The 26,385-nt window shown below is 41.6% G+C and overlaps 2 protein-coding genes across 6 annotated transcripts; one reads left to right on the forward strand and one right to left on the reverse strand.

The window, feature by feature from the left end:
• Positions 1 to 60: 60 nt before the first annotated feature.
• LOC112564205 lies at positions 61 to 10,707 on the forward strand. 3 transcript variants are annotated; one of them, XM_025238858.1, is made up of 10 exons: positions 61 to 209; positions 615 to 684; positions 1,482 to 4,043; positions 4,982 to 5,416; positions 6,193 to 6,278; positions 6,497 to 6,619; positions 6,856 to 7,693; positions 8,138 to 8,893; positions 9,053 to 9,139; positions 9,291 to 10,707. In XM_025238858.1, exons 3-10 carry the CDS (start codon positions 1,859 to 1,861, stop codon positions 9,368 to 9,370), a joined length of 4,590 nt encoding a protein of 1,529 aa, XP_025094643.1. In that variant the 5' UTR covers positions 61 to 209; positions 615 to 684; positions 1,482 to 1,858; the 3' UTR covers positions 9,371 to 10,707. The 3 variants fall into 3 exon arrangements, with proteins under 3 accessions (XP_025094643.1, XP_025094645.1, XP_025094644.1); XM_025238860.1 differs by having other exon boundaries at positions 9,978 to 10,707; XM_025238859.1 differs by lacking the exon at positions 615 to 684 and having other exon boundaries at positions 72 to 209.
• A 392-nt stretch (positions 10,708 to 11,099) lies between these two features.
• Positions 11,100 to 25,992, reverse strand: LOC112564203. Of its 3 annotated transcripts, XM_025238855.1 has the most exons (15): positions 25,840 to 25,984; positions 25,277 to 25,525; positions 23,249 to 24,449; positions 22,044 to 22,988; positions 21,445 to 21,530; positions 20,277 to 20,411; positions 19,668 to 19,866; positions 18,896 to 19,111; positions 18,510 to 18,743; positions 16,050 to 17,933; positions 15,300 to 15,478; positions 14,354 to 14,750; positions 13,785 to 13,927; positions 12,870 to 13,047; positions 11,100 to 12,678 (listed from the first exon to the last, which is right to left on the reverse strand). In XM_025238855.1, exons 3-15 carry the CDS (start codon positions 24,129 to 24,131, stop codon positions 12,434 to 12,436), a joined length of 5,724 nt encoding a protein of 1,907 aa, XP_025094640.1. In that variant the 5' UTR covers positions 24,132 to 24,449; positions 25,277 to 25,525; positions 25,840 to 25,984; the 3' UTR covers positions 11,100 to 12,433. The 3 variants fall into 3 exon arrangements, 2 of the variants coding, with proteins under 2 accessions (XP_025094640.1, XP_025094639.1); XM_025238854.1 differs by lacking the exon at positions 25,277 to 25,525 and having other exon boundaries at positions 25,840 to 25,992; XR_003099175.1 differs by lacking the exons at positions 13,785 to 13,927; positions 25,277 to 25,525 and having other exon boundaries at positions 12,537 to 12,678; positions 25,840 to 25,992.
• Between the last annotated feature and the right edge of the window lie 393 nt (positions 25,993 to 26,385).

Raw genomic sequence — 26,385 nt, forward strand, 5'->3', positions numbered from 1 at the left:
CTCGCAGAACGAACAACTTACGACTAATAATGGGGTCGACTTTAGTCACTACTCGCCCTCTGCACATCGGTCTATTATTAGACTCGACGCATGCAGCACGAAGCAGGAAGCACAGCTGCGCAGACGAACAGACGCAATCGGGGTGTCGTCTGCAATGTCGAAGGGAGCAGAAGTGGCCATACTGACACTGGTGAACAAGATGTAGCGAGGTATTGTATACTGTACTACTCTGTCACACAGTCGCTTGATGTAAAGCTCATATGTCTTGTCATCTTTGTCTGAACTTCTTCGTTACAAGAAGTGAACTGTTCACTTAGAACCCTGCTGACTTACACGACAGACATGTTACTGGGCCTGTAGTAGTTCCTCAGTCAGAGCTTGTAGTTGTTCCTCAATCATAGCTTTTATGTTTTGCAATCGTCTTTCTATCCCAGCTATAACTGATTGTTGTGTAAAGGGCATACGTGGCACGGTAAAGGTAAAGTCGGTGAGAACATGAACAAACCTGTTCATACAAAGCGAGATACATTTCTTAGAAAGCGGGTTATTTAATTTCTACTTTCGGTTTTCTTTCTTTATCTTAATCATTTTCGCATTGCTTTCTTTTGAGGTAGACAGTGTGACAGCCATTGCATTTGTGAATCCCGACATTGTTCTATCTGCTGTTTAATTCAGACTGACCAGGTGAGGACAATTTAAACTGGTTTTATGTCTAAGAATGGCAGCAGCACAAAGCACAAACTACTGGTTCCTCGTGCTTCGTGTTTGCCACCCTGTGTTATTTATCTTCCTGCACATTCACGATGTAGTCATACCAACGATTACCACTTAATAGCTGAATACATGTTTAGTAGACGTCTGGCAGTCAAAGGATCGGGATTATTGTTGACTTTTTAGAAACGTGCATCGTATTTTTTTTTCAATATTCTTTCGTTGTGATAGGAACTGACGAAGTCTATACTCGTATATTGAAGTGTTTATCTCAATGCAGTGACTCGAGCTGGCGTATAAAATATCTCGCTGAAAAGAATGAGATCTTTTCTCAGAAAGAAAACTGTTCTCTACTTTCGATTTTTAGCTTTCTTGTCCACGGAGTCAGTGCGTGTAGAATACAGATGATTCGAGAGGTTTGTAGAACATTGCAGATAGTAGATATAATAGGTAGTTGCATTCGGCAGGGTATCAGTAATGATGGTGCATTTTTATCGGTTACAATACCTTGCTGTATCTGGAAAGCATATGTATAAATCATGATTTACCTTTGTAAGTCTGAAGAGAAAGAATGAAAAAGTTGTATGTAGTGCCGATACAGTAAGCATGGATACAGATGATAGCTTGTCTTTCAGTCTGTCTTTCTAGCGAAAATATAAGGCACTTCTCTATGTGTTGATGACATTTGCTTTGTAACAAGTTTGTTAAACAAGTTTAAGATTTCAACAACCTTCCACTTCTGAACTTTACCTCCAAATTTTCCTTTCCAGACAGTAAAGTGCTCCAGACTGACTAACACCAAACTAATCCCTCAAAAGTTGAGTTGAAAGTCAGCTGCCTTCACCTGTTGCACGTGTAGGGCCCAGGATGATCATACTATTAAAAGCTTTACTCACAGGTGACTTGCATTGTGGAGTTAAAAATCACCGATTACATTAATAAGGCATTCTACATTTGTCTTCTGTCATCACACTGATCAAACCGGTGATGACAATTTAAAGAAATTATTGTAAACAGTTAAATCTCAAGGCCAGGACCAATCTACAAAAATATATTTGACTAATCAAGATAGAGCAAGCAGACAACGGAGTTTAAGCTTCGTGTTTTGTGATTGTCTGTCGTCTGGTTCTCAAGAAAGAGTACACAAATGGCGGGAGCCGGTCAAGAATCGGGCGTTAAACACAAAGGGAATTTAGCAACCCTGTTTCCTAAAATAAAAATATGCAAGCTGCGTTACGAATTTTCCTTAAAAGGGGGACACACTGAAACAGACCCAGAATATGTTTTCGTCGAGCAGCTTGAAAAAGAAAATAGGCTTAAACAAATGAAAACTGATTTGAGCAAAACTACACAGCTGTCATTTAGTGATGTTGACATGGGTATTGTGACTGCGAAATTTAAAGTACCAACCAACCCCAAAGACAGCAAGAAATGGATGGAGGATGTGAGACATGTGGTGTACACTAAAAATAAAGTCCACTCACAAGTTTTTCAAACCGGCCAGTTGTCAGAGAAGATTATACAGGAGTTGACGTCGACGTACCCTGAAGGGAAGGCGTCTTGTTATCTCAGCAATGACAAGCAAAGTTTGCTGGTCACATCCAGCGATGATGATGAGATGCAGAAAATCAAAAGTTTTGTGGAATCCAGGATACCGGGAACTGACATATCACAGACGAAACAACCGTCCGCCCAGCCTGTCAAGGTGTCAGGAAAGAAATCTCCAGTCACTAACAAGACAACCATTAGCATGTCCTCTGAGAGTAAAGAGGAATCTGATGAAAGGTCTCCAGTTTCCAAAACGTCAGGTGATAGTGCCTGCTCCCAGAGAAAGGACAAAGCAGACAAAAAATCGCCTTCCATGGCGACAGCAGATATGGACAGGTCACCAATGGCACAAAACGAATATGGAACAAAGTCACCAGTAAATAAAACAACTGGTAGCAGCTGTTTCAAGAGCGACCACGAGCACGAGAAGAAATTGCCAAAGACGGAAAAAGTAGCACTTAGTGGCTCAACTGAAGTTGAAGATATGTCTAGGGAAAAGTCGTCGGACATCGCACCACCTGACATACTGACGTCTTCCAATGCTGAAATAAAGTCGGAATATAAATTACCAGTCAGCAGCCAAGAAGTCAGTAGTCCCTCAGGCGAAGTTCATCCCTCACTGCAGCCACATACACAGGTCTCTGTGGCGACCGCTGATGGACAAACTTCTGCACGTTTCGATGCAGAACTAGATTCTCAAGGAAATACACTTGCTGCGTCTGCATCCAAAGATGTACATCCAGTTACTATTAGTGACACAAATCGAGATATCTCGAGTGGAATCGCAGCACAAGCTAGTCACAAGCGGACATCAGCGGAACCATTCACTTCTGGTGGAAGTCTGGATCATACTTCTCGTCAAGAGAGGTCTTTAGAATCTTCCTTCGTTCAATCGGTTGACAAAGATTTGAAACCCACGGTAACAGCCCCTACAGATGCCCAACCACCCATTACCACGAAAAGAACAATAGAAGTGCCAGAACAGTTTTTTAAGCTTCTCCAGGGACAAAGAGTGCGGCAGGACTTTTTTAGTGAGCTAGAGAAGAGCAGAGTCAAGATCGACGAAGACAGCGTAGCCAGTGGACATATTGTCGTCACCCACGGTGACCGCGAAGAGGTCATCAAAGCTCTCCAAAGGGTAATTGACACACTGGACCTGGCCGACAGGATGAAGGACGAAGACGTCTTGCAAGCCCTCTGCTCACTACGCAAACAGTTTCCCGATCAGGTGGAACTTGACAAAAGTGTTATAACATTTCACAGAAAGGTAGAAGCGGAGGTAAAAGCAGCGGTTGAAATTGCGGTTAGCAAACCTGTCTCTATTCCGCTGTCACTGGAGCAGATGAATTATATTCAGTATCACCTGAGTTCTATACGGCAGTCAGCAGGCAGCAGTGACGTCCTCCTACAAGAAGGCGATGGAATGAAGGGAGTTTTGGTGATTTCCCCCCCACCAGCAAATATCAGGGCAGTTAAAAGCATGGTAGAGGAAATGACAGCCAACATTCATCACAAAAAAGAAAATATGGAGCCCTCAGAAGTGCTATACTTAAGTGGGGTCAAAGGTCAAATTGAGGTAAAGGAACTGGAGACGAAGAACAGTTGCCGGATTTCTGTCATCTCCCCTGGTCACCAAGTTCTGACTCGAGCCGAGTCGACTGGCGGATGTCGTCTGCTTCTGTGCGAGGGCAACATGGCGGCCAGTGACTGCGACGTGGTGGTCTTCCCACTCACCGAGAACCAGAAAGAATGGCCTCTTTCACAGAGATTAATTCTGGAAAAAGGTGAGTTATCTTCCTACAAATTGTCACGTCCCTCTCCGTGCGCGCGTCTGTGTGCTCTATTGTTGTCTAGGTTAACTTATTTGCAACTTATGTATTATAGTGTCTTTCGCTGGTTTTTATTTTACTAAAACAATAATCCCCAGGACCAGTTCAATAAGGCAGATAGCCTCGACAACTCCAGATGGGGGAAAAAAATAGAGTTTCTTTTCGTTGTACATTAGCTTCACTGTGACCTATTTTTGCTTTCTAGTCTTACTTCTGTTCCTTTTCTGATGAGATAAACAACTCGTTAACATTCAAATACTCAGGTAACAACAGTTCGGGATATTCTTTAAGTTGATATAAAGATAACCATCATCTTACCCAAAAGGCTGGGAAGGGAGGCAGTTTTTAAGGAGATTTAATTAGGAAAAATTAGCAGCAGTTATCTTCCGTATGCAAAGCTCATCCGGGTTTTATGAGCGTAAAGCAGTAAAATGCCAATCGAAGATTCACATGACCGATAAGCTTTATTTTTCTTCGCTTCAAGACGAGACGTTTGGTTTCGCTGCTGTGCCTTCGAATAGTACGCTATTCTATACCACGACCGATGATATTTTGAAAATATCAGCAAACTATTCGAAGGCACAGCAGCGAAACCAAACGTCTCGTCTTGAAGCGAAGAAAAATAAAGCTTATCGGTCATGTGAATCTTCGATTGGCAGTTTACTTGAAATAAAAGTAAAGGACGAAACATTATAACATGGCAAAAGCAAAATTATGCAACTTACAATATGCTTTGGGCTTGTTTTGATAAATAAACCCAAGAAAGTGTTTACTAATCCATCGAAAGTTTGAACTGAGACGTTTAGTCCTGCTGGGAAGTTTGAGTACGTTACACACGTCACACTGAGTGATCAACTTCGCATCTTCAACATCAATTTTACCGAATGTTCCAGGTCTGTTGGCGTCTAGTACAGAACCGTACAAACTCCTTTGTAGTGCGTCAACAAAGACATCAATTCTAAGGGTTCAGTGTCAGGGGAATGGGGCTGGCCAGCAGGTGGTCATGGTCAGCGGGCAGCACGATCTCACTGCAGTAGGAGACTCTACCGTAGGAGACGCCCTGCGTGAAGTACTGACGTCCTCTCTAGGGTCAGGGGCCAGCATGGCGCTGCCTGTCCGCCAGGACGCTGATGTGACGCCCGCCTACAACCTGACTATACTTCTTCAAACCATCGGCCAGCTTGACCGTGAGGCCAAAGGTCGAGAGGTCAGCAACGCAACTGTCGTTCTGTACCTGGAGAATATCTCTGACGCTGAGCGGCGGGAAGCTGCAAAGACTGCGGAAAATGTCCTGAAGCAGCTGAGGTGGGATGTGCAGACAGATGTTGGTGAGTTTGATAGCTTACACAAATTTAAGCTCTTTTGTGTATTTCTTTCTTTGCTTCCTTTCTGGATTTCTATTTCAAAGGTCAGATTGTGAAATGCTGGTGCACCGGTTACCCGCTAGCTGTAGACTATTATGCCTTCCCTTTATACACACGCGCGTACGTACGCGTACACAAACAGATTTGTTAGCGTGTGTGCTCACAAAATATTTCATTCGTTCATTTTCTTTCTTCTTCTTTTTGGTTTTGCAAACCAAACCTAAGCTAGGAACATTGGCCCACTATATTATGCTGCCAGTCAGTCACAACGCCTCTCTTGTTGGTGTTAAGTGCAGTAGTCGTTGGCTGAGGTCCAACTTGTTGCTAACAAACAAGTATTATGTTTCATTTTCCCTCAGCACAGAGGGTTGACATAATTTGAAAGGCAGTTAAATCATGGAGCTACTTGTAGGTATCACACTTGCTTTATATAGCACACTCCAGTGAACAAGGAAGTTGTGTACAAGTTGTGTACAAGTTGTGTACAAACAGTGAATGTCAAACCATAGGAAGCCATCATGGTGTCTCTCAGTCGTCTATGTTAGCTTGCTAAGAACAAATACGTCTGCCGCTGTCGAAGTGGCAAGTAAAATCGTTTTGATTCGAGCACTCATCTAGCAACATCGAGTGTTGGGTTATGGATACCAGTAATGGTCTCACTGTATTCGTTTTGCGGATTTGATCCCCTCAAAATTAGGGAAGGATATTTATACACGCATTATTTATGCAATTTGTGGCAGTTGCTGTTTATGGAGAAACCGACAAATCACTTCCATCCGTCACTATTAGCGGCTTACAGGAGGATGTGAAGAAAGCATTCTCTGAGGTATGGTCACTGCTTTATTGCAGCTTTTACATTTTATCCTGTTTCCTAGATGGAAGTCATCTTTTCTATAAATAAATAATAATAATAAATAACTACAAAGAGTGAAGAAATCTAAGACCAATCATAACATGGTTAAATATACTATGTATAATGGAAGGGATGAGTTGTAGTCCCACATCGAAAGGATACCTTCACTTGACATACAGTTCTGTTTTCAGCTGAAGAGCATGCGGGTGTCAGATAAATACAAGGTTCATGCTGATACGATCGCCGCTGACTCAATCATGGCCAGGCCACAGGCAGGCAAACATCTGACATCAGCAACAGAGGCCATCAACAAGGTAACATTCTCAGTTTCTCCCTTCCCTCAATTGCATTTTGATATAAAGGACACGCGAGTTAATAATTGTGTTAACCATTCCCCATAACGAAATTTTTATACTATTTGTTTAATTAAAACTAGTCGGTTGATGGTAGGACAACTTTAAAGATAAAGAGTTTTGGCAAAACTACCAACTGATGCAGCACTTTGCTTGTGACAATCTGCTGTTTATTCAGTGCCACATGTAATACACAGGTGGAGGAGAATTTACCAGCACAACAGAAGAAGAGAATACAAAACACAGACTACCTCTTGAAGCTTGAAGCATTGCAGTATCTGCTGGGAGAGGATTTTGCGGATATCACCATCCTAGACAGAGAAGGAAAGTCTGTGAAAATACAAATATCTTCTCAGAGTGACAAACTCATGCGAGAAGACATGCCGATAAATGATATTCAGTGGGGCGATGTCTTGAACGCTGGAAGAAAAATCCAGTCAGAAGGAATAAAAGCTTTCGTCAAACCTTTGCTTTTCCAAGACAAATTAGCTATTTTTGCGCTCGACGAGGACGCCATGATGAAAGCCAAGCGGCTGATCACCTTCGGAACTGAGAAGTCAAGAGGCACGAGCTTCCGGTCAGGAGAAGCAGGCGACCAGACAAACAGCCCGGTCAAGCCTGTTGCTGAAGCAAGCTGTGGAGCGGATTTCATCACTAAATCGGGCATCAGAGTGTCCGTGTACAAGACAGACATCACCAAGCTGGTGGTGGACGTCATCGTGAACGCTGCCAACGGTCGTCTGATGCATGGCGGAGGTGTGGCGGCAGCCATATCCCGGGCAGCCGGCCGCGCGCTGGACGAGGAGGGGGACATCTTCGTCGATAGGTTCGGTCAACTGGAGGTATCGGAGGTGCTGCCGACAACATCCGGGAACCTGCCTTGCAAGACCGTGTTTCACGCCGTGGGGCCCTGCTGGTACGATTACCAGAACAAGGACAAGTGTGCGGTGGACCTGCAACGGACGGTCTTTAACTGCCTGACGAAGGCTCACAGCCTGAAGTTTACTTCTATTGCTGTCAGCTCAATCAGTTCAGGTAAGTAGAATTCTTTGATGATACGGCTGTTTGTGTGAAGTATCTTGGGGATCAAAGATGCGGCCTAACAGTGATTTATGATAGGGGTCGCTGATTTAGATGTCATTTTCAGCACATATAATTTTTCACTATAGTACCTCTAGGGTTAGTTAGTTAGTTAGTTCCCGTTATGCCGGTCGGCACGTAGGGCAGCGACAAAGGTCCTCCACTTTTGCCTGTCCTGGGCTAGACTCCCCACAGTAGAACCTCTAGGGTTGGGCTAGTGATATACTTTAGTTGCTGATTCCCGTAAAACTTCAACAGCCTACAGTCAGCATCTTATTTTTCTTATAGGCAAACCTTATGGGTTTTTGCTGGTAATACGTTTTATTCGCAAGGTTAATCCCAGGCTGTATTTTGTGTTCATCCAATACTAATGTCAAAATCCTATTTCTGATTGTTTAGCCATCTTTGGTGTGCCGGAAAAAGTGTGTGCACAGATGTACCTGAGAGCAGTGCAGCAGTTTGAGCATCAGTATGGCGGGAAGACAAAGTTACAGCACATCCACTTTGTTGATGTCAGAGATGTGATGGTGAGCGTTATCCGAGACATATTTACCCGCCAGTGGAACTCGGATGCACTGTCTCCTTCACGCGCCGAGGGACACACCCATAACCCCAGCAGAAGTGAGCATGATGAAGCTACCCAAGATCCTCGCAGAAAGGGATTTAGCAATAACCAAGACCCAGGCAGACAAAAGCATTACGAAGATTCACAAGTCCCTAGCAGACGAGACCATGATGATGTTCAAGACCGAGGGAAGAGTTACAAAAGTATCCAGGATTCCGGCAGACAGGAGTACAATAATGACTATCAGACGACAAGCAAACAAGAGAGTAACACCGGTAGTCAGGAGTATAGTAGAAACAACATGGAGCATAATAGAGGAAACATGGGGTACAGCAATCAGAAGCATAAGGACAGTCACGAACATGGTAGGGTTATGCAGGAAGGGTATGGCAGGAGCAGTCAGGACTATGGCAGGAGCAGTCAGGAGCATGGAAAGAGCTTCCAGGAGCATGGTGGGGTCAGTCAATGTTATAGAAGGGGCAGTCATGAAAATCGCAGGGGCTTCCAGGATGAAGGACCCTACGGACAGGAAAGCCAAACAGATGCCCATGAAAGTAGCAACTGGGAGACAAACACACAACAATCAACAGGTGAGAGCATAAATACACTCGTTTCTGACAGTTCATAACAGCACAGCAGTTAATGCCTGCGTGATATAAAAAGATGTTATGCTATAATGTACTGAGAGTAATAAAACAGCAGATGCATGCGACTGTTTGACGAACATCTCTTTCCAAATTTATTTCAAGATCCTCGTGGAAGTGCAAGGCACGATCCAAAGGGAGCTCAGGACAGAGAAAGTGGAGGAAACGACCAGCAAATATATCATCAAAGAGGTGAGGAAATCAAATAGAGAGCTAAAACTATCATGCATGTATTAAGTATATTTAAAAGCTCGAGAGTCTCGTCTTACTGCTGGTAGTACATCAGTGGATTGTGCACGACACTTCGGAGAACCTGAATATATCTTTGGAAATTTATCCCAAGGTGGTGGCGGAGGTGGCACAGGTCAAGATCTAAAGGGCAATCCTCACAAGCATCAAAAGAGCAAGAAAAAGAAGAAGTGATCATGCAGAAGTGACCACCATCTGAAACATCGCCAGAAGCCTCAAATCGCAAAAAAGTCGACAATTATTTTAAACATTTCGTTCACTATTTTAGTGGCTTGTGTAATAAGAGCACTTATTGTTTTTGTCTATGTATGAGACATTACTCAGCGTAAACTGTGTGGGTTTTGTAAACTCCAGTGTCTCAAAGTTTTTTTAAAATCGTGTTTATCATTTATTTTTAATTATTTTAAAAAGCTGAACTAAAGTATGCGTTAATTTGTGGTAATAGCAGGTGATGTGACTAGGTGTTTTCTTACAGTGTTTTTTGCATTTATTAAAAATAGAGCCCTGTGTTAGTAAGCGCAGAGTTTTAGTGTCTAACATGTATACTATTCATTTCAAAGATAACTTGGAATAAAATATATTTAATCTACACTTTGTGCGAGCGCCTGATAATGTCGCAGGTTCATTTCCGCGCTTCTCGAAGTTCCTGCACAGAGTTGTCTGTACTGAACCAAAGTTACTTCCCATGTCTTGTCTAGAGTGTCATTTTCATGAGAAACCTTTTTACGTGCGCTGTCTTTATTTTAAAAAGCTTGTACCAGAGAACACTGTATTTTTTCAGGACAATCTGGGAGCTGTACGCAAATGTAAACAAGTCACACTACCAAGAATAAATCAGACTGACCTCAAGTTTCATTGTGAGCAGCTGAGAAACTTGATTTTTACTGTATCTACTTCTATTACTTCTTCTCTGTTGCTATACGGGGCTGACTTATTCAACATCAGTAGTGTATCGCGTGTGGGCTTTAGTACCAGAAATTGTTTCATATTGTGTTCTACGTTTCATTAGGAATGCATATCAATTTATCTGCATTGAGCCAGAGGTTTAATTAAATTCCCCTGTCTCCTGTAACAAAAGTAGGTGCGACAAATGTATGTTCAGTCTGTACCATAAATAAACCCAATGACATTTAAAGATGCATACAATATCTCAAGTCTTTTTCGTTTAATCTTGAATGTACTTTGAACTGTATGCATTAGAGAACAATATCTTTTTGTAAGAGGTACAACGCATTGTAATGAGCGCAGAAAGCTAAATTACATTCACTTAGCAATAGAAATGTCAGATTCTCTCAGCTCGAGAAGTTAACATATCTGCGACATTTTGTGGTCATAATTGTGATGAAAAAAATGTTGCTACTATAACACTTGCGCGAATCACCCAAAAAATTCTAGCTTGATTGCAAGTTCAGTTCGTTATTGTAAAATAGTTTGAAGAGTATTTTTAATGCTTGTTGCTTGGTTTTGGTTTGAAAATTTCTAATAAAATATTAAAAATTATTAGAAAAAAACCCAAATTGAGTGTGATTCTTTGAACTGTGATTATTTCTCTAGCACATCAAAAACTTAGCATGTATTGTTTATTTACAAAGGCAGACATTTTGATAAAAGTAGAGATAGTGCAAGTCCTAGATTTCCTGCTTTTCTCGGATATGCGCAGTATGCGAAGTTCTTGCTCGTGGCGCGTTGAAACCACGAACAAAACATATATATATATCATGTTTAGTTAATTTTGTCTTTCGTTTCATAATTTTTTAAAGCTATGACAACAATGCAAGTTGTTTTGTGATAAAGAATTTTGGTTTACTATATGGTTGTAATACAATTTTTGTGTGCCGAATATAACTGTCTCCTGCACTTTACAGTGACTTTCAGACGAGATAATAATAAAATACAACAGCAGTTCAGTTTAAAATAAATATAATTTGAAAAAACTTACAACCAAGCAATGAAAATATTATTCATTTATATTGAAAAAAAAACCCCAAAGTCTAAATTCCTTAAATAACACCTAGTCCGATCACACTAACACAGTCAAAAATCCAAATGTTCAGTCACGACCGGCGACGCAGTCCCCCACGAAAGACAGTATATCCCGAATTGACACGAACAAGTTATACGCCAATAAAGTCTGCTATTAAGTGAACGCTTTATAACACCAAGAGACTTGGCACCAAACTCCTAGTCTTTTGTTTGTTTTACGATTATTTACTTTTATTTGTTTGTCTATATTTCAAAAAGTAGAAACAGAATCCTTAATCTAAAGTTAACACCTGAAACATAAGATACGACTTAGATAAAGTTTGTAGCACCTCTATAAAGAAGAAGGGTTTAGAACCATACAGCACAGCATCAACAATCAACAATACATAACACATTCATACCCGACACACCAGACAGAACACTCATAAAATCCCAGTTCAGATTTGCATATGATAACAGTTCATTCACACTCGCTAGCGTTCAGAGGCCGCACCTCGGAAGCAATAAAAGACAGCCTGTCTGTTGGTCCAGCATGTAGACACAGAATTTGTTGCCCCCGGAACTTTCCCGATAGGACATGGCTGTCATCCTGTAGAAACTACAGACGCTTTTGAACATGTCTTCCTATTATACAGAGTCTGAATGTAAGGCTGCCATCGAGAGGATCTGTATTTTTAGGTATGATTTCCTGTTACGAATGAAATGTCATAACCCTTTGTAGGGGTGCCTCCCAGGGCTTTGATCGTGTCCGCCTAGAACCCTAGACCATTCTAACAGGTGTGCGAGTGTAGCTGATGTAAGCCTTGTAAACTAACATCTTCGGTGCGAGAGAGCTCGCGCGTGACAATGCTTCTAGATGCTTTTGTATACTGTATTTAAGACCTGATAGTAAGGGACTAATAGCAGCAAAGAAGTTAGGAGGAAGCGAGGAGTAGATGTGGAAGCATCGTCAGGTGTGTGTCGCCTTTAGCCAGCGTGTGTCGCCATTGACTTGTGTTCGGCGTGTGTCACTAAAGCAAGAGTTGTGAGGTGTGTGTCACTATTTAATTACTAAGAGTCGCAGCTAGGTTTAGCTTCAGTTTCTTGGAGAGGTTGGCACCGTAGCTTTGGACCCAACGAAAGAGCCACTGACGACGAAATAGGCGCACAGGACTTATGCTTCGTCACCATCTAGCATCAAGATATATTGCCTACTTTCATTGTAACATCGACACTGATTTCTTCTCAACCACGTCTTCACCCATGTGGCTCACATCATAGGGTCAGCAGATACTCGGGGTAAGCCTGGGTGTCATGGAAGATGACAAACATTCTCGGTCCATAGAGAGAATCATAGGGTCTGGCTGATCCTGGCTTATTGGGGGGCATTCTCAAGCTTTTGTGACCTGGCGTGGACTGGCCTACCAGCACACGCGCCTGAAGTATGTGACTGTCCTTGGTATAGCGTCTGGCAAGGGCAGAGTCTGTAGCAAAGTAGACACCCTGACCAAATGCTGTTCCTAGAAAACAATAAAACGTTAAAATACATCCTCCTTTCAAAAAAAAAAAAATGTCATTTGACGCTCACAAGTAACTCAGTAATGGTAGCCTTATTACATGGAAAGTTCTGACGAAGGATTAAATTTACAAAGCAAACAAACAAAACTGTCTTAACTCTCTTAAAAAACCAATGTGTCATATAGGTGCTTACCATGCTGCCCACAGTAGCTCCGATTAAAGCCGTTAGTAGTTATACTGTCAATGTTTTTGGAGTCAGTGCCATGCCAGAGCCTCTTCTCGTTTTCAGTGCCAGGTGGGTTGTGCATCTCCAGCTCCTTCTTCTTCACCTTGTACTGCTGGAACAAAGTTGGGTTCTGCACGCGCTGGATCTGAAAAATACAGTCCTTTAGTCTTATTTATATCAAAAATAAACTACAGTTACATTTCTCTTGTCATTAAACAGAAGAAAGGATACCTCATCTGAAAGTGAAGTAACAGCATCATCTGCTCCATGACTACATGAAAGATCACATGAAAACTCTTCATAGTTTTGTCGATTTCTATATTAGGTTGAAAGGCTTCATTGATCAAAGAAGAAACAATGCCAAGGGAAGTCATAAATAATAAAGTACAACTAAATATTTTGTAAAGAAATAATTTATTTTATTACTAGAGTAAATGCCTAAGAAAAGCGACCTAATCAAGTGTTTGAAGTTTTACCCTCCTGTCTGTGTACAGAGATTCTGAGAAAATCCTGGGTATACTCTAACGACTCAATTAAAATGGCTCGTTCTAGTTTAGTACCCGATACTACAGGTATCTGCATTCTTCCCACTTTTCCGTTCTCCGTTTGTCTTCAATGATCAACAGTCTTGTTTGTTCACAGAAATAAGTGAATAAATTCTAATGGTGGATCATGGATAGAACTATTCAACACCATCGGTTCTCTTGTTGGTTGCAGCCAGGACAACAGGGCAGCCTATATGTATTCATGTTAAAAAAATGTATCTCTCTAAGAGAGATGGGATTTACTAATCTGATCATATTTTAGGAATTACAAGTATGTACTGAGTTCAGCCAGTTTTCAAAATATTGTATTCGTGTATTGGTTTAGGGCACTACAAACCTTCTTGACAGTCTCATTTCCAAATAGCATCAATACATCTTTGTATTCATTGGAAAAAGGGTCCAAATCAACTAGTTTCACTTTAGTTCCGTCCATGGGTTCCCAGTTGCTAGGCAGCGGGATCTCTTCTGGATTTTCTGTTCCTACATACCCATAGCATATCCACGCATATGCGCAAAAAGAGAAACAACAAAAATATTAAGAAAAAAAACCCCAATATAAACAAGAATGCGCACAGAGGTTCTATTTACTTACTTTAACTGAATGCATATCACATATGATTACAATTAAAACAGGCTACAATCTCTGTGCTAACCAACAATAATAAATAATACAGTGGATGGCATTAAAACACTATGTAACAACGTAGGGGGAGACATATTAAACATAGATAAGATACTTTTGGGAGTTATATGTAAATCATTTTTCTATAGGTCTTTTCTAACTGGTCTGTGAACTGACCTGACAGTGACCTTACTGCTGTCTTGTCCACAAATTTACATCTAAATGATTGAAACATCTAGCCTTATTATCATCTTATTTTCATGTAGTATCCCCCTAAACATTACCTGCAATGTTTCCCTGCAAAACGTCTATCCGTCGGACGGAAACAGGCTGGGCGAACAAGTCTAAGACCTTCTTTTCCTCAAATACAACTTTATAGTTCCCTCCCTGCTTGTTCGTCAGAGTAACAGAAGAATCTCTCCTGTTGTAGGCTGCCTCGATGTCGCGAATGTCCTCTGGGTCAAAGTTTCTGAACTTGCCCTCGCTGACCTCATGCTGCCAGAGAATTGGCATCGTGCCAGTGATGGGGTCACGCATGCTCGCCTCGGATTTGATGTCTTTAAGGGCTGCGTAAGCTTCCAGGACATTGGATTGGAATCCAGTAATTTTAACGGTGCCCCTTTTTGCATCCATGTTAATGACGACCTCGTATTTCTTTTGTAGGGCTGTTACTGCTGACAGCTGTAGGAAAGTGAAAATAATACAGTGTCATGCAAAATATTCAAAGTATAATCACGTGTTCCAGTGGGAATGGTGAACACCCAACGTAAACATTTACATTACATTAACTCAATGCAGTATTAGAACGGATGTGTAGAGGTGGACTGCTGTCTGTCTGCCGAGACCAACGCTTAGCCTCTTGCGAAGTTCTCCGCTGTTAGTCTCGGCGAGCGTAAACAATGAATGTGACTAAACCGGAAGCTTTGTATACACCAGCCTCGTTTTAGAAGATAAGCCGAAATGTGACTAAACTGGAAGCTTTTGTACACCAATCTCGTTTTAGTAGCTAATTGGAAGAAAATCATCTGCAAGAAGTCCAGTAATACACGTTTAGCATCTACTTGGCGAGTACCTACAAAAATATGCGACACTTTAAAGGTTAACAATATTTATCAAAAATATGAAGCAGCCTGCGACTGATATGTAAATAACTCGTGAAATAAGTGAGAATAATTTAACTTTAGCTTCAGACTGAGTTGTTTTCGCTGGGCTTTAGGAAATTATGTCAACCTGCTGAGGAGAAAAGTTGCAGATGATTTCGTCCTGTTCCTCCTTGGTGGCCTGGTTCTGCTTGATGTGTTCTCTTATTTCTTTGAGCACTTTTTGAATCGCCTCTTGATCGCAGGAGTATACTAATACAGCAATAGATTTCCACATGGTCTTTTCAACGGAGTTTGAGCCAACGTCACCTGTTACATCACGCATGGTCAATTCTGAGCACATCCTTGTATTTAACTGTAGATGCTAATTTACAGAAAAAACAAGACAGAAAGGAAATAGAGAAAAAGAAGAAAAGATGCATAAAAGTTGTAGAAGTATGTCGAATGAATCGTTCTTTTACTGCTGAGCTAGCAAAAAACACAAACTGTAAATACAAAAGTGAACCTGATGATTCTGGGTTCAATAAAATTTTCTTTATAAGACATGTAGTATATATCTACAGGTCTTATACGTACAGTTAATGTCAGGTAGCAAAACAAATTTTCTGTTAACTTTGCATGCTATGTTTCATCTTTTACTAACTGTTGAAGATGTAAATAGTATTTAATTTTTACACTGCGCTAATTATATTAAAGCATGCATTGTTTAATAATGTAAACGAAAAATTCAAATTGTCTAATAACATATAGAGGGACTGTGAAACAGTATTTATCAAAGGAATTTGAGAATTTAATATTTTCACATATCTGATTCTCATATTCTTATTGAGGGATGCTACTCCCGTATATCAGTCTGTGACATCCGACAAGACAAGCTTACCTGCTTCAAGAGCTGCCGAACTTGATCCCTCATTAGGCTGAATTACTTCCGAGAAGGCATCATGTGGTTCTTCAGACTGCTTTGATTTGTCTCTATCCACCATGAAACCATTAGGGTAAGTTAAGAAAGTGTTATCACCGGATGTCGTTACTAGGCAAAGGTTTGCCTGCCCTGTGTGCTCTATAAACAGTTGCCCTGCAGAGCTGTTGAGATAAGTGTCTATACCTGGACCAGAAAATACCTTCTTCTTCATCTGAATGGATTTAAGAAGATTGACCATCTCCCCATTGATGACTGAAATATCGTCCGTGAGGCCCGTGAAGTCCACATGGCCGTTCTTGCCGATGTTTACGAGCACACCTACTTGGGCGGCCTTCTCCTTCAGCAGCTTTATCTTTTCTTTACAACACTTTGTCAGAAATTTGCAATGATTCAGATATATTTTTCGCTCTAGTTTCGTCACTTTTTTAATGCTGAAAAATGTTTTCACATCGGCCCATGTCTTAGGGAAATTCTCAGCCACATCTAGAAGGGTTACGATCTTCTTCTCCGTGTTGAGGAGCAGGACAGGGTTGGGTACTTCTTCTTTGTCTCTTCGCTGAAGTTTTTCTGATAAGTTTTTCCAGGATGAGGACTTTGCTGCTGCAACTTCATCTTCCTCGAGATCACGGCTATGTTCGTTGAACGAACGCCTGAAAATATCTTCTGCCTGCTCTGCCAGACCGGATGTTGGGGCACTGACTGAAATGGCATTGGACTTCAGTTCCAGACGACAGAGAACGCCTTTCTTCTTTAGCATGGCTTCTGTGCAGCTGAGGGAGCGCTGGTCGGCGAGCAGACGGGCCATGGCCTCTGTGGCTGGCAGTGTTCTCTCTGAGATCTGTGTCACGTATTCCATGATGTCGGCCATCATCTTTTTCGCTTCTTTCTCTGTGGCCTCTATCCTTAGGGCCAGCTTCTTGTTCTCTCGATCCATATGAAGAGAAAGACCTTTATATTTCTCCTCGAACCTGCTCTCGACCTGTGGCAAGGACATGACCTTGATCTGGCATGGCTTCAGGCCTCGGATGACTTCTAATCGTGGAACTGAGTTTGTGTCCTGTTCTGCTCTTCTGTCGACCGGTTCCTCGCCATTTTTAGCCCTCATCTCCTGCGCACCTCTTAGTGTGACAGTAGAATTCCCTTCCCTGAATCTTGCAGCAGTTTCCATCATTTGCTCTGTTTGTGGCAGTTCTGATGCTAAATCTCTGTTCAGCTGCGCTTGGTTCATTTCTCCCAAAACCCTGTCTGGAAAAAAGTGCTCATATTTGTCGATTTTCTTCAACACCTGTTCTTTCCAGTTTTCTGGTACACCTGGCCTTGTGGAAGTAACTATAATAGAGTCAGGTGGTTTAAATTTCCCTCTAGCATTAATTTCAGCTGATCCGTAGTAACATGCTTGCAAAGGATATGGTGGATAGAATGCTTGGTGTCCGAAAGGTTGTGAAGACTCTCTCGGTCTTCCGTCCCACCTCTCGGAAGTACTTTTATTTCCTCGTCTGCCTCCCCTTCTGCTGCCCCTACCTCTCCCTCTTCCCCAGAGAGACGGCTCACCATTGGGTCCTGAATCTGTGACTACATTTGAATATTGTGGGACTTCGCAAGGTTCAGACAGTAGGTCAGGACCAGATCTTCCTTCTGTCGGTCTTTCATGTTGTCGCTCATACTGCTTGCCTCTAGAACCTTTTCGTTTTTGGTCAACATTCGAAAGTGTAGGTGATCCAGAATAGGTAGTAGCTAACGATTGTTCTTGCCGAGGTGTAAGTTCATTCCAAGGAGACATACAGACCTCCAAAGGGAAGCTATCCAAGACTTGAGCTTTTTTGTCCACAACCGCCTGGGTATCTAAGACAACCACAAAGCAGTCAAAATATTTATGAAGGAAAAGCTTTATTTAAATTTTCTTTCGTAATGAAACTTTGCTTGAACTATGTGAACAGGACTTATCCTTCATTAATTTAAATTATTGTATATGACAGATGTAACAATCTTAGCATTCAACCAATAAATTTTATAATTTAAATACAAAACATGCAAACAAAGCAGCAAAATTTATTAAAAGAACATGACAAAATTGTTTCTGATGACATTTCCACTCAAATGTCCCTTCAAATTCGCAAAAGAAGCTGAGACACTATAAAGATCTTCGCTTTTTTACCTGCCTCCTCAATCTTCTCGCCTTTTATCCTGATACTGTTTCAGCGAAATCCTCTAGATGGCATGGAAACTTTATTTAAAAGCCTATGTCTCTATTTGAGTTGTAAGTCTATATCTTTTGCTTTTCAGTACTGACCCTTACCAGACAAACACCAAAGCCATTTTCAAATTCTCCAAGAACAAAAACTACAATAATAATGATGATGATGACGACAACAACAACAACACACCGAAGCAACTTTCAAACGGACACAGAACACATACCGGCGAGCTGCTCAAACTGAACAAGAGCACGAGTGTCATCGAGTCTGAAGACATCGCACACAGGTCCTCCACCGCTTCTCTTTTTGTTGCTAAAAAAGTAGAAAATGGCTCCGTCTTGCGTCGTGGGGTTCAGGTTTTGGATCAGAACTGAGTTCGAAATGGGGGCAGCTTTTACAATCACCTCATCACCACACACTGATTTCTCGGTACAAACCTGCTTCAGGTGTTGCAAATCTGAAATAGATAATCAGGAGAGGTAGAAACAGTGGAACAGCCGTAAAAACTAATCACACGACATAAGATGATTAATTAAAATTATATATATGGAACGCTGTGAACATAAGCAAACAATCACACACGCACGCACGCAACAGTGTAAAACTCACCGACATTTTCGTTTGCTATGACAATCAGCGCCTTATCTCTGTTCCTATTCATCTGCAAAGACAGCACATCAGCAGCTCCAACACGCTTCAGAAAAGTCTTGAGAAAATTTTCAGATAATCTTTTTACAATGCCAGAGATAAGCAGCCTGGTGCCACCAAAAGATGGCGCTTTTTGTTTGCTTTGGTCTTTTGCGTTGTTGTCTTCATCTCGAGCATCTGCAACATACGCCAGGGTCAGATATTGTTTCTCTAATGAAAATGTAATACTGGGGTTGCGTGGGCTCAAACTTCAACCTCACTCACCCACATACCCATACCCTTCCCCCATCCACTCACTTATATCCCATTCTTCGTTTCTCAACAAAACACAAGCATATACACTACAGCAGTAATTGGAACCCGCACATTCCGATTGAAAACTAAAAAAAAGGAAAAAAAATATTTTTAAATCCAACCTCTTCTACATTTGAAAGATAAATTTTCTTTCCTTAGCAAAGTACATTTTGTGCAATAAAAAATATGGATGTCCGCTATGTTATCTCTTTTTATGTTTTATGTACTAAACAGAAACCGCTAGATTATCGAATATAGACATCTAAATTATCAGTCGACATCCAAGGTCTGGGTCCAGTGACAAGACTCCATGACGGCTCCTGTCCACCTCACCACTGGATCCAAACAAAAGTTCACGAAGTTGAGGTCAATGGAGGGACTCTACTTCCAAAGTCAAGTACAGACCGATTCTGTTGACATCGATTACTCAGCTACTAACCTTCACCCCATGGAACAGTGATCGTCTCGGCATCGTTGTCCTCAGCACTACCATCAACTTGCTTGCTGTCGTCAAACCTGTCATCAGTAGAGGTGTCATCACGAAAACATGTCACTGATTCGTCATTGCCTCTGCCCTCGTCCTCAGCTGATTTATCGTCGTTATCACAGATCTGTTGTTGTCCAGAAAGTCTCTTTTCCTGCACAGACGACACGATAACAGGGTGTAGTTTGTCTTTCGTTTATCTCGAAATGCATCAAAGGATCCTTCATATAAAGTGGGAACGGCACAGAGAACATTCCGTATATATTTATTTGGAGTATTTATTCTTTCTAACTTCAGTTTTCTACACACACTATGTTTTGATGACAATAAATTAAAAAGATACCAAAAACCTAAATATTCGAGCCAAAAAAGCGCCTTTTGTATATTTGCCATAACAATAGTCAATGTGAAGTTAACACTACACTTGCAGAAATCGGTAACTTTTTCTTTAAGAAATTAGGAGATATATAGAAAAGGTAATTTTTAGTCTTAACTGGGCATCTGGGAGTAAATATTTATAAGTTTAGATTTTTATAATTTATAAAAACGCATTTTACAAATTACCTCTGAAACTTTTCCTGTTTCAAGATCTTTACTGATACTCTGTGACACGATACAGAGGTCCGATCCAGGTTTTATGTCAGCGCTCAGTACACTCGTGCTCCCCTCGTATTCTTTAGGAACGCGAATATTCTGCAGCTGAAACAGCAAATCAATCAATCAATCACTAGATGACCATGTGTATGAATTTGTCTTGAATTCTATAATATGTTGGGCAAGCAGAGCTAAAATGCAGTTCTGACTTCTGTATCACGATAGAATGGAAAGTTTCGACCCACAGCAACACAGTTAATTACCTGTCAGGTGGTGTTTAGTTTTACAAGTAAGACGCCCAATGTAAACCTAGTCAGGGAGCTTCGAACGCCAGCATCTGGCAATTATGATGTTCACTGACTGAGAAAGAAGATTTCAAAGATTGACAGACTTCACATCGTTCTTTGGACATTATTTCTGGTCGCCAGTTTTTTAGACTACAATCCTAAAGCCTCTTTTTAAAGCCGAAACAAAGTCCCGTCTCCAACCCCTTGGCTCTACCAAACATGTCCATAACTTGAACTAAAGAACAGAAAGCACGCACAAGAGGTCCACATCATTTTGTTTTGTTTATGAATACATAACAGGGATCTCGCCGTATGTTTGGAGTTTGTACTTGGGAATCTTAGAAATTGTTTTAAGGCAAAGATGAATGGTTTCGGTTAATTGGTTAACTGCCGAACCTAAATTATTAGGCACATTTCTTTAGACATTTAATTTATTCTAAAGACCATGGACAGTCCCGTAGATTAACGCTAAGATACACATTTCAGTAATATCAATGTAAAGCAGGACACAATTGACAATCTTATCATTCTCGTCTTTTCATTTCATCTTTTATTTAGTATAAAGCTGTAAATTTTACAGATGTTTAACAATGTTATTTATCTGTAATTGTCAGGGATTTCAGGATCGACATTTAATGGATTGGGTTAATTAAACCTTGAACCCATGAACTTGCAGAGAATAATTTATTATTTGGTCAAAGGAAATGTGACAACTTTAAGGAAAATTCCGTGTGTTCTGGATGCACCTGAAGGTAGAGAAAGCTTGACTCCATATTGTATTCTCTATATTTATGTGGTCTCTTCCTGTCTAAAGTTTGTTTAAACTCTCCTCATCCGATCTCTACACCCACCTCGCTAGATGCCTTTTCTAGGTCCTGATGTTGAGCACAGATGATGGCTGCTGGTGATGCAGTTTTATTCTCCTCCTGTAGGACAACTGCCAAAGATAAAAGGGTTACTGTGTTATCCACATTTAATTTTCATCTTTTAATGTCATTTTTATTTTGGGAAAAAGCTTTTTAACTTACAGAATAGCTGAACAAATAATTCTTTCAAACCATATATAGCAAGGCTATTCTGGCGTTGTTCACAGAAAAGTATACAAACAATTAATTTGTTTTTTTAGTTCTGTTGAGGAGCAAACTGGCGCAGTGATATTTGTAATATCTTGTATTTTTTAGCTTCCTGTGAAAATTATAATTTGTATTTTCTGACGCGGCGAGAACATTAGACATGTCTCCCGAAAAACCCGAAATTTTAATCTCTAAGTATTGTAAACGCTGCTGCAAAATTTTGCATGAATACTCTTCGAAGAAAAAAAAATCAAGAAAGAAAACTTCAAGTTCAAACTGTCAGCTGAAGGAAAGCGAGGAGAATAGAAAGGCTAAAGGCTTACTATGTAGATATCGAGAAACTACGTTGCTGACAGCAGTAACTCTAACATCCTCACCAAAGTCCGTCTCAACCTTCCAGCGTGGACTCAGCGTCTGCTCGAGGGCTTCAGTCACGTGCTTCCTCTCGCAGTCAGATGATGCCTCCAGAAAAACCACCACGGTAGTCGGGCTGTCTTCGTCCTCCTCCAAGATGTGTCTGACGACCCTAAGGGTTGTTTTCAGATTGTCAGCCGCCGAATGCTGGGTACTGAACCTGGCGGGTACAGCAACGCTTGTCCCACGTGAGCACGGCAACCGTAAAGCTTCAGCCAGTCCTTTTGCCACTCCCCCAACCAGGTCTTTGGCTACCTTCTGAGCAGGTCCATTACTCACTTCTGTAAGTAGTTCTACATCCACTTCCCCATCCAGTATTTGAGCCAGTTCTCCATCGAGTTTTCCATCAATATCTTTAACCGTTTCTCCATCTCGTCCAGCTGTTGCTTCTCCATCCATTCCTTTAGAAATTTCTACATCCAGTTCTCCATTTATTCCTTTACTCAATTCTTCTTCTTTAGGCTGCTCTGGATCCAGGTCTAGTCCTGCATCCGATTCCCCATCCTTTCCTCCATCCAGTTCTTTATCTAGCCATTTAAAGGGTTCTCCATCAAGCCCTTCAATCGGTTTCTCAGTTTCTTTTAGATTACTCTCTCCATTTATTTCTTCAGTCTCTTCTGGACCTAGTTCTATATCTACTCCTTCAACCAATCCTATTATTGGTTTGTCAGCCTGTTCTTCAGCGAGTGCTACACCCAGTCCCTCAGTTAGCTTTTCAGCCCGTTCTCCGTCCAGTCCTTTAGCCATTTCTTCCACCGACACTGAGCAACAGTCTGAATGGTCAGGAACATAGACTAGGACCACTGTCTTTCCAGCTTCTGGCCTTTGACACTTAAGCATCAAGGTCCGTGGCTTGGGCGAGCAGCCAATCAACTCTGCGTACAGTTCGGGTTTGGTTGTCAGAAGACCTGAAGAGTAAGCCGCGGGTCAGTAGTTGAGAACAAAATTGCATTAATATTAACACTAACGAAACACTACTAACAGTATGACTATTTATGTAATAGAATATGTCGATAACACGAAATCATCATCATAACCACTTAAAACCCTTTCTTTGTAAAGAAATTCTGTTTTTATTCTAACAATTTCCGTTTAGATATTCTACGTGAATATTGTATGTAATACTCGACTGTTATATTACGTAAGATCCTATTAAAATAACACTGACCTCTGTCCAGGATCATCTTCTGCGCAGGAGTCCAGTCTTTGTGACCTTCGTGTAAAGGAAGCAGGAGAACATTGCAGTCTGTAGCGGCCATGTTGCCTTCACACAGAAAGACACAAAGTCCTTTTGGTGACTCGGCCCTCGCCAGCAACTGGTGACCAGGCAACAAGACCGAGACATGGCAACGGTCCTTCTCTTCCAGCTGTCGTAACTCTTGTTGACCTTTGACACTGCTTAGATACAAAGCACGCGATACTTCGAGCTTCTCTCGCTGGTTTCGAAGGTTGGAAGTCAGCTGATCTGCCAACTGTTTTGTGGCTTTGAAGTCCAACCATTTGGAGGAAATTAGTAGTGTGCCCTGCTGCCCCAACTCTTTCTGCATCTTGATACTGACCGCACCTTTGTGCTGGCCGCCATTGAATCTCTCTTGTACTTCATCCAGGTGGCGCTGCAGGTAGTTTATCTGGTATGGCGACAGGGGAAGACAACCACGTTTCATTGCGATGCTTTCAATGAGGGGCTTTAAGTCAGCCTTTACCCTCTTGTGAAACGCTGCTGTGAAAGTAGAACGGTCTTCTTCAAAGTCAGCCTCGAACTGACCACAGAATTTTTCGCTTAGTGACTTCATGATTTGTGAAATGTCTTCGTCAGTTTTCTCTGCGACTGGCACGTCCACCCGGTATAGTATTTTGCGGATGATAGAAGAAACTTTCTCGGGATCTCCGTGGGTTACCACGATGTTCCCACTGGACAGGCCGCCCCTGTCTACAGAAACATGACTGTCCATCAGTTCTCCGATAAAGTCCAGCATGACCTTTTCCCTCTGTAAGAGCCTCGCCTCAGGTTTCGTCACACTAACAGTGTTTGGTGGCACTGTGGAGGCCATGCTGCTCCTGTGCCTCACCACTAGAAGAATTCGCTTTACCGACAAGAATTTTCACGTAGTTCGCCAACACGATCTTTCAACCCACACACCTTACCGACAAAAACATGGTTTCCTTACAATCTTACATGTCTTCCTCGCACAGGATAAGAATGGCAAGACAGCGGAACACTGTCTACCTGGATTAATCCTTATTCCAGATTGTTCTTCTTCATGGGTTAGCATCTATGTCTGTAGCCGATGTTATAAATTATTCAACAGGTGATGCTGACGTCGGTGAGCCAGCAGGTGTAAATGGTTGACTAGGTGTGAGTCGAATCTCTGTCAAGAAAACAAAATGAGCATTCGCTAGAGGTCGCCATTTTCCTTGCCTTCTCGTGTTTAAAATAGAAAGTACTTTGGACAATATATTCAGCGTGAGGTGATTTCATTTCTTTTTATTGCATACAGCGCAGGAGGAAGCGAGTTGAAGTGGCGTGTGGACTTCAAACTATTGAAGTAATATATTACAATTATATCCACTTTTAATGTCACCGTCGTCGTCGTCGTCAATCATCAACATCATCATCAGCAGCAAGTCACCGTGTTCCTGACTATATATGAGAACGTGCTAGTAATAGAAACCATATTGACATCTGTAATAGATGTCCGCGATGTGTGCAGAATCCAAAGCAGTCGAACTCCAAATACCATTCGTTTCAATTTTACTGCCATTGCTGCCCCACTGATCGAGTGTTTTCGGGTTATGGATGTCTAGCATGATGCTTACATCATGCAGTGTCGATCTATCCAAACTATTTAGAAGAAAGAAAGCGAAGGAACAAGACAAAAGAATCAAACAAACGAAAAAGAGAGACAGAGCGAACAAGTAAACGAATGGCAGAACGAACGCATGAATAATAATGAAAAGAAATAAAGAAGGGAGAACACAGAAATCGAAACCGAAAGCGGTTCCCTTTCGCTGTTGACAACAGCAGTAAACAAGCAGCAAAGCCATGAAAGGGGCACAGGAGCTGGTTAACCACCTCAAGAGGTTCTACGTGCGCGTGTACTCAGTGAAATAAGTTCCTGCATGCCACAACAGTACCATAGCTATTGTCTAGAATTTCAGTCTGTTACATCGATGAGACTATAATCGAAACACCAACCGTTCAGCAATCCTGACATCATGCAATGGAAAAACCTCTTTCCCAGCTTCTCTCCTTCGCCTTTGCTCCGTTGCACTTTGCCGGGAATGTGTGAGGGAGTGGTGAGGATAGACTCCTAATGTATAAAGTTGATGACTAGAGGAGCTCTAATGAAGGTCTGTCTACTGGATGTGACGACTGTAGACTCGTTGTGTCATGCGGTCTCGTGATGGGGGAAAACCGAGTTTTGATATGACGAAATCCCGCTGGCTTTATTTTAAAATGGACATGCAAACAAAATACTTAGATACCTGCTTTTATAACTGTTAATATGATTGCCTAACATCCTAATTGTATCTACCCGTTTACCAACCTGGCAAAATCTGCCAAGACAGACAGACAGACAGACATTATGCGCAGACATAATTACTCTCACTTTCCGACTGAACAAAGTCTCGAAAGCTGAAAAATACAAAAACATCCAAAGACGGTTTTAACTGTGATTTTCAAAGGCTCTTATCAAAGTTGACAGATCAAAGCTCATATAATAAATAATATTTAGTGATGATAAAATTCCAGCTTACCTGTCTCAACTGCCGCACACGAGTAGGTGAGATAATAGTGCGACTGACGTGCGCAGGCCCGACAGACTGACATGCCAGCGAACTACATTGAGAGCTGCACTTTAACAGAATACCAACCACACTGAGCTGATAATTATGCAATCACAAGCAAGCTCATAACGAAACCGAAAGTTCAAAGCCGTTAAGGATTATGATTAGTCAGGGGAGATAACTTGCCGGTGTCTAGTGTACGTGTTGCTGTTGTTTGATAACAACAAACCTGCAACTACAGAGCACTTTAAAAGATCTCATTCAGATAGCTCGGGGACTCTTTTGTTGGAAGGCAGTGAAAGTAGTCCACTTGCCGGAGCGCTGCCTCGTGCAGGTATGAGGTATTTATGCCATATGAATGCAGGCACAATTGTGTAGGAACTGTAAAGGTCCTGTAGTTTAAAGGACTTTATAATAACAATAAGAATGATATCGCTTCAGCAAGAAAATCAACTATATCTCAAAGGACAAGCTCTGGTCCCCCCAAGTCTATACCTGACCCCAGGGGGGCATGAG

Source organism: Pomacea canaliculata, linkage group LG5 (genome assembly GCF_003073045.1).
Source record: "Pomacea canaliculata isolate SZHN2017 linkage group LG5, ASM307304v1, whole genome shotgun sequence".
NCBI lineage: Eukaryota > Metazoa > Mollusca > Gastropoda > Architaenioglossa > Ampullariidae > Pomacea > Pomacea canaliculata.